The 9,532-nt window shown below is 37.3% G+C and overlaps 3 protein-coding genes across 3 annotated transcripts; 1 reads left to right on the forward strand and 2 right to left on the reverse strand.

Moving 5' to 3' along the window:
• The first annotated feature begins 532 nt into the window (after positions 1-532).
• On the forward strand, positions 533-3,236 carry LOC113282462 (pentatricopeptide repeat-containing protein At3g46610-like). Its single transcript, XM_026531472.1, has one exon. It carries the CDS (start codon positions 871-873, stop codon positions 3,034-3,036), a length of 2,166 nt encoding a protein of 721 aa, XP_026387257.1. The 5' UTR covers positions 533-870; the 3' UTR covers positions 3,037-3,236.
• A 112-nt stretch (positions 3,237-3,348) lies between these two features.
• LOC113282464 lies at positions 3,349-4,689 on the reverse strand. Its single transcript, XM_026531473.1, has 3 exons — positions 4,296-4,689; positions 4,132-4,177; positions 3,349-3,800 (listed from the first exon to the last, which is right to left on the reverse strand). The coding sequence occupies exons 1-3, from the start codon at positions 4,666-4,668 to the stop codon at positions 3,671-3,673; spliced, it is 549 nt and encodes a 182-aa protein (XP_026387258.1). The 5' UTR covers positions 4,669-4,689; the 3' UTR covers positions 3,349-3,670.
• A 1,294-nt stretch (positions 4,690-5,983) lies between these two features.
• Positions 5,984-9,234, reverse strand: LOC113282465. Its single transcript, XM_026531474.1, has 3 exons — positions 9,077-9,234; positions 7,552-7,619; positions 5,984-7,445 (listed from the first exon to the last, which is right to left on the reverse strand). Exons 1-3 carry the CDS (start codon positions 9,192-9,194, stop codon positions 6,045-6,047), a joined length of 1,587 nt encoding a protein of 528 aa, XP_026387259.1. The 5' UTR covers positions 9,195-9,234; the 3' UTR covers positions 5,984-6,044.
• Between the last annotated feature and the right edge of the window lie 298 nt (positions 9,235-9,532).

A 9,532-nucleotide genomic window follows, 5' to 3' on the forward strand; every position in this document is an offset into this window, starting at 1 on the left:
AAGGTAACCGAACAAGCCCAAATCTACTCTAAAAATTTACAGTTTTTTAAAAATTTGGAGCAATTCAACCAACATTATCTAAGTTTGAAGCATACCTGGGTACCCAAATACTCTTCCTCCGATTGTGGTTGGTAAAATCCATCGTTGTTCATGTTTTCCTTCTTCATCTTCTCTAACTTTACTCTCTCAATAATTCTACTTCTTTTAAAAAAAACATCTGACTTTTTAATCTCACTAATTATCTTTAACTTAATCATTTTATTAATCATTACACTAACTATTATTAACACTAACTAATCATTACCCAAATTAATCAGGAAGGTAATTTAGGTATTAATATAAATATCTAGATAAGGGGTAACTTAGATTTATTTCCAACGTCTTACCCAAAATAAAATCATGATCCCACAGAAAACCATGATCCCAAAAAACGGTTCTATTAAAATGTGAAAGGGAGTTGATAGTGAAGGATCCATTTTACCGAGGCTTCTCTATATTGAACCCAAGTAGTGGGTTATAGTAGTTTTCATATGCTCTTATCGTCCCAATTTTCATTTGAACGGTAAGTAACAAAACTCGGCGTCGTTGAGAAATCCTTCAATTGGATTCCACAAACCAAACTCTGTACATTTCTTCTCCATAATCTCTCCTCAGGGTCAAGGTACGAACTCTTCGCAACTTGTATATCACTAAGAAAACACTTCAAAAACAGTACCAAACAGCAAAATACAACAACAACGGTTTGTAATTAACTTCATTCTAGAATTTCTCTTTCTTTTTTTTTCTGTGGGATTAAATTTTCTTCCTGGAGTTCATTGGGATTTCCAGAAATGGGTTTTTGTTTTAATGTATGAATAGTGTGTACAAAAAATGCAAGCTTTAAGTGTCCTGCTGCCATTAAGTGGTATTTCAAGAACAAGAAGAAAGAGAGTTTATTGTTTGAGTGCAATTGAAGTTAGCAATGGGTTTCATTGTTGGAATCCTATGTGTGGGTTTTCGTCTAAAGTGAAATTATATCTTATTTGTCAACCAAAGAGGGGGAATTCTTTTGGTTCTTGTAGTATTCCTTTAGCTTTAGCTTTAGAGAAAGAAGCAATAGGGAGTGATAAAGATAGTGCAGATGAGGTGATTTTGAGTGATGGGATTGATGTTGTGAAAGAGATTCCTTTTGACGGCAGCAATGAACCGACAGACAACAAGGAATATGTTGGTAAAGAGAAAGAAGATAATAGTGAATTAGTTGAGGAGAAGAGTAAAAAGGTGGATGTTAGAGCGTTGGGTTTGAGTTTAGAGTTTGCCAAAACTGCAGATGAAGTTGAAGTAGTACTTAAGGATTTTGCAGACCTACCGCTTAATGTGTATTCATCTATGCTAAGAGGTTTAGGTGTGGATAAAAAAGTGGATATTGTAATGGCTGTTTACGAATGGCTTAAGAGAAAGAAGATAGAGACTGATGGTACTATATATCCTAACCTTTATATATATAACAGTCTACTCGGTGCATTGAAGCAATCTCATGAGTTTGGTTTAATGGAGATGGTTGTGAAAGATATGGAAGATGAAGGGGTGATTCCTAATATTGTGACGTATAACATTTTAATGGCAATTCATTTAGAGCAAGGACGATCTAAAGAGGCACTTAACGTACTTCAGGTGATGCAAAATATGGGTTTACGGCCAACTCCTGTGACTTATTCAACAGCATTGTTGGCTTATCGAAGAATGGAAGACGGTAATGGAGCTCTGAAGTTTTTTGTTGAAGTGAAAGAGAGGTATCAGAATGGGGAGATAGGAAAAGATACGGATGATGATTGGGATAGTGAAATTATTAAGTTTGAAAACTTCATAGTTCGAATATGCTACCAAGTTATGCGACGGTGGCTTGTGAAAGGAGTTCACTTAACTAAAGATGTGATGGATCTTCTTACAAGCATGGATGGTGCAGGACTGAAACCTGGACGTGTAGACCATGAGAAACTCGTTTGGGCATGTACACAGGAAGGCCATTACATTGTGGCGAGGGAGTTGTACAACAGAATAAGAGAGGGGGGAACGGGAATTAGCTTATCTGTATGTAACCATGTAATTTGGTTGTTGGGGAAGGCGAAAAAGTGGTGGGCGGCGCTAGAAGTCTATGAGGACTTGTTGGATAAAGGACCAAAGCCTAATAACTTATCAAATGAGCTTGTAATTTCTCATTTCAACATTCTATTAACTGCTGCTAGGAAGAGAGGAATTTGGAGATGGGGTGTTAGATTACTTAACAAGATGGAAGAAAAAGGCTTGAAAGCAGGAAGTAGAGAATGGAATGCAGTTCTTGTGGCCTGTTCTAAGGCCGCAGAAACTTCAGCTGCAGTGCACATTTTCCATAGAATGGTGGAAAATGGTGAAAAACCAACAATCCTTTCCTACGGAGCATTGCTCAGTGCTCTTGAGAAAGGGAAGCTCTACGAAGAGGCAATTCAAGTATGGGATCATATGATCAAGGTTGGTATTCAACCAAATTTGTATGCTTATACCATTATTGCCTCAGTTTATATAGGTCAAGGAAAATCTGATACTGTCGAGTCTGTGATGAGGGAGATGGTAAAATCAGGGATTGAACCAACTGTTGTTACTTTTAATGCAATAATTAGTGGTTGTGCACGGAATGGTATGGGGAGCACTGCCTTTGATTGGTTTCATCGAATGAAAATTTGGAATATCCCACCAAATGAGATAACGTACGAAATGCTGATTGAAGCTCTTGCGATAGATGCTAAACCTAGATTAGCTTATGAGTTGTACTTGAGGGCTCTCAGTGAGGAGTTGATTCTATCTTCTAAGGCTTATGATGCGGTGTTGGAATCGGCTACGAATTATGGTGCAACTATAGATATAGCTAATTTAGGACCAAGGCCTCCAGAGAAGAAAAAACACGTAAAAAATAGAAAACATTTGTCTGAATTCTGCAACCTGGCTGATCTTCCTCGGAGAAGTAAACCATTCGAGAAAGAAGAACTTCAACCTCCACAGTTACAAGGAGACCAAGAGTAACTGGCAGCCTTTTGTAATATGGAAATATTTTGGATCAGTTCTGGTGAGATGATATTGTAAAATGGTGCAGAAGCATATTGCTGTAAAGATACAAGAGATAACGAGGAAAACAATGTATGCAGTAATAGCTCATGTAAAACTTTCTGGACCTTCTTTCTTGTTTACTGCTTATATAAATGGGAAAATCTTGCCTAGATTTTAAAAATCAATCGAGCATTCATGACATCTATTGCTGTCAAAGTTGCCTGCAACTATTTAACAAAAATACTGTATAAATTAATGCTTTAAAGAGGCAAAAACATAAACCCGGGATTGATTAATAGGGGCTGATCCAGGCTTCCAGCTCAATTCAAGATTGCTCCAAAATGGAATATATAAGTTAATGATTTAAAGAGGCACAACAACAACACTGGATTGGTTAGGGTTGTCCCAGCTCATATCCAAGAATGCTTCAAAGTGAAATAGGTATATGAAAAGGCAGTCATCTAACAAAAATGCAAAGTAGAATTGGTACAATCAACAAGCAAAAGTAACTGCTTTCTCAATTTCCAGTTTCTTTCCGACAAGGCAGCAGGAAAGAATGAGCATCACCACTCACCAGATTTAGTGAGTTACCCCATTAATGGGTTTCAAATTAAACCTGACTATCCAGCACAATGTCTGGTGCAGGATCCTCAGCTTGAGACTGGGAAGCGATGTCTCTTGCCTTCTTGTAGCTCTTCGACCTTTTAAAGATTGAATCCAAGCTTATTTTCTCCTTACATCTGCACAGGACAAACACTTTCAGGGAGATTTATCCTAAGCACAAGGAAAACTGCATTAGTTCTATTATATAACAAAAGTAGCATGATGACTCATTATCAACAGATGAAATTATTCAGAGCTACCTTTGTAAAGATAAGAATTTGGCAGATTTCAGAGAACCTATTCTTTTCACGAATTTTACCCTTTTTTACGGAGATTCAACACTAGTGAAACCAAATAACCAATGCAAGTTTATACCAACACAATTGTTTCTCATAGTTATATATTCTTCCTCATAATTTTTCTACCTTAGTCCACAGATAGAGAAACATTATGTACACAGCTACTTACTTTGGTGTAGTCACATCACTATCCATCCTTCTACCACCAGAAGGTCCTGTAAAAAAATAACAATTAACAGATAAACCAAAATTAGCTGCACGATAACAATGACATCCTGATGATGTACCAACTAAACATTTTAAAATAACTAAAAATTACTAAATTAGCATTACCTGGTGAATCCTCCCCGGTTGATGATCCAGATGAGGACGAATCTGAGGGAGTTTGGGTGCTGGCCTCTGAATTGTTTACTTCATCACCTTCATCTTGAGAACTTTCACCACTACTTTCCTTGAAAATAGGTTTTACGCTACTTAACAAACTCCTCTGACTGCTTGAAGCATTCAACACTTTACCAATTTGATCTGAAAGAGGAATTCTTACTTTTGCATGGGATTGTGGAACAACACCCCTCCTTATTTTTATTAACCCTGTCCACCGTACTTTCGGTATTAGAACTTGATTCTGCCAAGGAAACATTAATCTTCTTTTGGGCAAGGTTAACTCTAGAAGAACGATCCAGATGAGAAATAACCGGGGTAGCATTCGCAGATGCACTAACTACCTTCTTCAAAGGGTAGCATTCCCAGATGCACTAACTACCTTCTTCTTTGACACTTCGACAGGAGTTTCACCAACCTTAACAGTAGCCTTCATATTAGGTTGTGGTGCAGGGTTGTTTTGCCCACCCTTTAATACTGGAACCGCGCCCGAGGCGCCACCATCAGAGTTCTTTTGTGCAAGAGGTTTTCTCCTGACCAACTTTCAAGCTCTTGTCTGATGGTTTAATTTCAGTCCCTTTGGCAGGAGCAACAAATTTCTGGTGGTCTTTAGGCAAAAAGTACTCACTGAAATCAATGTCATCACCCTCAACAGCAGAGATTTGGTTCCTGCATTTGTGCTACCATTTACATCAGACTCATAATTTTCTTCAAGAGGCCTTTCCCCACATCATGCTCGAGAATGTCTGGTGGCATTTGTAAGGATTCATAGTTCTCTGAAACTTGAAACAGGGAGTCAATAGCAATCCCACCAGATTTACCAACTTCAGGCACATATCTAGATGAATTGCTATCAGACTTTGCCTTCCCTATTCTTGATTTTTTCACCCTTTTTAACGGGGTGTTCTCCTGTTTCCTGTTTTCATCAGTTGAAGGAGTGATGTGCCTAGAGACCAACTTTTTGTTCCTCTGGTAGTTCTGCATAATTCTTTGAGTTAGAGTGTTTAGTCTTCAAAGACTCCATGACAAAAGTGTTGTCCCCAATCCCACAGTCCTTATCAGATCCCTTCTCGAGGCATAGAGATGGAGCATCAGTAGTTCTCTTTTTTGACGTTCTTGACTTTCCAGTTGGAGGCAAGCTTTTACCTGCTTTTCTCGTATCTAAAGCTTTTTCAGGCTCAGATGTTACAGGAACGATATCTCTTGTGCTATCATCATTTTCTGCTCCTGCAGATGGCAAGCAGGTTTCAGCATCAGAAGTCTTGGTTGTCCTCTTCTTCTTCTTTCTTGTATTAGCAATATCCTTAGTCTCTGTATCTACAGAAGCGTCCAATAACTTATGCTTCAAATTTATTTCTTCAGATGGTGTTGCTACACATTCACTTCTCGAAAACTTGCCAGTTTCCTTTTCCTCTTCTCACTGACTAAACTCTCCACCGGTTTGACTGCAGATCTTGTGACCTGTTGTTCATCCCAATGGTTTATCAAGTAAGAAGTTTTGTTTAGTTTTGATATGTCTTTGTGCAGAGGTGTCCCAGCATCAATCTCTTTCATATTTCTTCATCGGGGCCATGTAAAGAATTTATGAATTCGTCTTTCTTGTGTTCAATATGTATTTCTGGGACTTCATGTTTGTGTCAGCTGTAGAAACCTCATTTCGAACACTTGCTGATTTACTTTTCTTCTTTCCCTTCTCCCTGACTAGATTCTCCCCCCGTTTAATTGGTAAACCGCACTTGTAACTTGTAATTCATCCTCCAACAGTTTATCACGTATCAAGTTTTCTCGTTTGGATGTCACTTTATCAGGTGTCCCAGCATCAATCTCTTTCGTAGATTCTTCAACAGGGTCATGTAGAGAATCTATGAATCCATCTATCTTGTGTTCCTTATGCAATTGTAGGACTTCCGTTTTGGTGTCAACTTTAGAAACCTCATTTCGAGCACTTGCCGACTTCTTATTTTTCTTCCGCTTCTCCCTGACTAAACTCTCCCCCAGTTTGATTGGTAAACCAGCAGTGGTAACTTGTTGTTCATCATCCCCCAACGGTTTCTCATGTATCAAGTTTTCTGGTTTGGATGCCACTTCATCAGGTGTCCCGGCATCAATCACTTTCATAGATTCTCCAACAGGGTCATCTAAAGAATCTACCAATCCGCCTTTATTGTGTTCATTAAGCATTTGTAGGACTTCATTTTCTGTGTCAATTGGAGAAGTTGCCTCAATTTGAAAACTTGACGATTTCTTTTTTATTGTCCTTTTCCCACTGGCCAAACTCTCCGCCGGTTTGACTAATAAACCAATTGTGACTTGTTGTTCATCCCCCAATGATTTCTCATTTAACAAGTTTTCTGGTACAAATGCTTCTTTACTATGCAGACGCGTCTCGGCATCAGTCTCTTTCATTGATTCTCCAATGGGGTCATGCAAAGCATCGAAAATCTTATCATTCTTCACAGCAGGAACTGGTAGCCAAGCTTCTTCTGAAGGACCTTTAACGTTCTTAGAAACATCTTCGCTTTTCTTTACTTTTCTTTGTTTTTTCTTTGCAGGAGAATTTAGTAGTGGAGCTTCACCCAATATATTTTCATCCATGCCACCCTTAACGTTTATAGATTCATCTTTCTCGTGTTCAGCGTGTATTTCTGGGACTTCATTTTCTGTGCTAATTGGATCACATCGTTTCCTTTTTTCAGAAATAAACCTCTCCTTAGTATCATCGGAACTTTTAATCAGTTCAGAACTTAAGATTTCTACTCCTACATCCAATTTGTTTGACACCTTTCCACCCATATCACCCTGTACTAACTGACCATCGTTCAAAATAACATGATTCGCTATTCCGATGTTTGACTCAAACCCTGAAACCTTAATGCACTGATGCTCAACTTGGATGTTAGTTTTTTCTTTTTCAGCTGAAGGTCCATCCAACATTAGTTTTGGTAGACCACTAGAACCAGGTTGTAAATAAAGTGGGTTTTTTCCAGATACCACTTCGCTAACGGCATCCACATAAAGAAACCATGTTCTGTTAACTCTATCGAATACACTTTTAACAAACATTGAATCCGATACATGGTAAAAACATTTTTTGCGCCTTACCTACAAAAATCAGAAAACTAAAACTCAGAATTCTCAATGAAAATGACAGGGTTTGGACAACCATGTAATAACCAATAATAAGATCACACATGATTACTACACGTACCTTAATAGCTTTAACTTCTACCTTGCCATGCATTGGAAAGCAACGAGGATGTTCAGACATTATTTTTTCTGCACAACAAAACCATAATGATGTTATTGTTAATATAATAATGCATCCCTAGCAGGTATCTTCAAAATGAGTGACTACAGATTCTACAGTACATGACAGCCTACTTTCTTGTTCACAATAATTCTGTACAGTTAGGTTTCACTTTTGAGAACTCATACTCCCATAAAAAGATTTGAGTCATTTGACAATCTGACTTCAACTGAAATGTAGATAAAGTAAGTGCAAGCTCAGAGTTTGTACAGTAAAATAGCATCCAGAGTACAAGGACATGATCATTACGGCAAAATAAGTTAGAGATCATACAGCGCAAGGGAATGAAAAATAGTGACTGACCCACCTAAAAAACATAATTTGTAAAAGTTGAAGGAGAGCGGATATCCAAGTATTTAGCCTAGGATTTATATCTATCAAGAAAATAACATCAGGTCTTAGTATGAAAATTCACAGATAAATATATCACACATCAGGCTAGATGTCTTTCTCGTAAACTACATACTGTTTCTGTTTTCATCACCATCATCTCAACTATTCACGACATACTTTAGTGTAGTTTGAGCTCTGAAGAATTGCTTATGATTTCATAACCTACCATACCCATATTTAGTTCTTCAACTAACCGCCCATTGCAACCCAATAATTAGCTAAATCAGTTGCTATGTAGCTGGTTGATTCGCTTGTTCGTTCTCTCCAAAACTTAAGTCTGTAAAATGACTCTAAGAAGCATCATATAACCATAACCAATATGCCAGCACACCATTTGAAACAGCTAACACCAAGTGAGTGTTGGTCAATCCTCAAGGAAAGGGAATTTTCTCTTGGGCACATTGATAATTGCAAGAGTGGTGAACATAGGGAAAGAAATAGCAAGCAAATGGGATGGTTTACACTTCACTGATACCTATCAGCTCATCTAAGTAAATATTAAGCTTGCATAATGTTATTATATCTGCACCATTAGTCTGAACTTATGCCTTTGATATATTCCCTTGGCAATTGTTACCATCAACTTTATCTCGATTTTTCTAGTCTTAAAATGGATATCAACAACTGAACATTTATCTCTTTTTTACTAGTCATAAACAAAACAATACTGATATCTTTAAAAAATAAAATTGAATAGTCACTGTGTACTGCAAATCAAATGGTATCAAATGTTATGTCGAAAATCTCGGACAAAATTCGTATCCGAACTTCAAATATACATGAAAGGAGACTCTTGGTACCCTTAAACTCGCATAACAATACAAATTGATACTGCACAGAGCGAAAAACAAATAACGAAATACATATATACTGTAATAACATGAACAAAAACCAACCTTTCTGGAAAAATTGAGGTTTTCAAACAAACCCTATATCAAACTTACGAAACGCTAACGAGTTAAACATAATCAGAATATCAAAAAACATAAAAAAAGTTCGACATTTAGAAGTAGGAAAGTACAAATAAACTTACGTTTGAGATCAAACACAGTATCATTATTCGTAATAATTAAAACAAGATGGGTATTGAGATTTGTTTCAATGAAGATTGTGTGATTTGTTGATTCAATGGTGGAATTTGGTTTCGCCATGGAGAGCAGACACGGAACTTCAATGCTACAGAGAGGAAGAGAAAGGGATTCTGGGTTTTTGAAAAGGTTTTATAGGAAGATGTGGATCCTACAACGGGCTTTTATTGTTATTATCTTGGAATCATTTTTTTTTTTTGGGACCATGGGTTTTTTTTCGAGGGGACCATGATTAGGCCACCTTACCTATAATTATAAGGGGTGTCCCAAAAGATGGAGATGACTAGTTTACCCTTTTACCTAATTAAAATTATAACTAATCTACAACTTCTTCTTCCTTTATTCTACAATTTTTCTTCTTCTCTTCTTCATCAATATATGATCATCTAAACCTGATCGTA

This window comes from Papaver somniferum, chromosome 5 (assembly GCF_003573695.1).
Source record: "Papaver somniferum cultivar HN1 chromosome 5, ASM357369v1, whole genome shotgun sequence".
In the NCBI taxonomy this organism is placed as follows: Eukaryota; Viridiplantae; Streptophyta; class Magnoliopsida; order Ranunculales; family Papaveraceae; genus Papaver; species Papaver somniferum.

Excerpts from the sequence above, each read along its gene's own strand:
- LOC113282462 (XM_026531472.1), top strand. The coding sequence starts at position 871 with ATGCAAGCTTTAAGTGTCCTGCTGCCATTAAGTGGTATTTCAAGAACA.
- LOC113282464 (XM_026531473.1), bottom strand. The coding sequence starts at position 4,668 with ATGCTACCCCGGTTATTTCTCATCTGGATCGTTCTTCTAGAGTTAACC. Across the intron at positions 4,178-4,295 it reads AACCGGGGAGGATTCACCAG|GACCTTCTGGTGGTAGAAGG; the intron begins GTAATGCTAATT and ends ATTTTTTTACAG. Across the intron at positions 3,801-4,131 it reads AGTGATGTGACTACACCAAA|ATGTAAGGAGAAAATAAGCT; the intron begins GTAAGTAGCTGT and ends TGTCCTGTGCAG.
- LOC113282465 (XM_026531474.1), bottom strand. The coding sequence starts at position 9,194 with ATGGCGAAACCAAATTCCACCATTGAATCAACAAATCACACAATCTTC. Across the intron at positions 7,620-9,076 it reads TACTGTGTTTGATCTCAAAC|AAAAAATAATGTCTGAACAT; the intron begins GTAAGTTTATTT and ends TTTGTTGTGCAG. Across the intron at positions 7,446-7,551 it reads TAGAAGTTAAAGCTATTAAG|GTAAGGCGCAAAAAATGTTT; the intron begins GTACGTGTAGTA and ends TGATTTTTGTAG.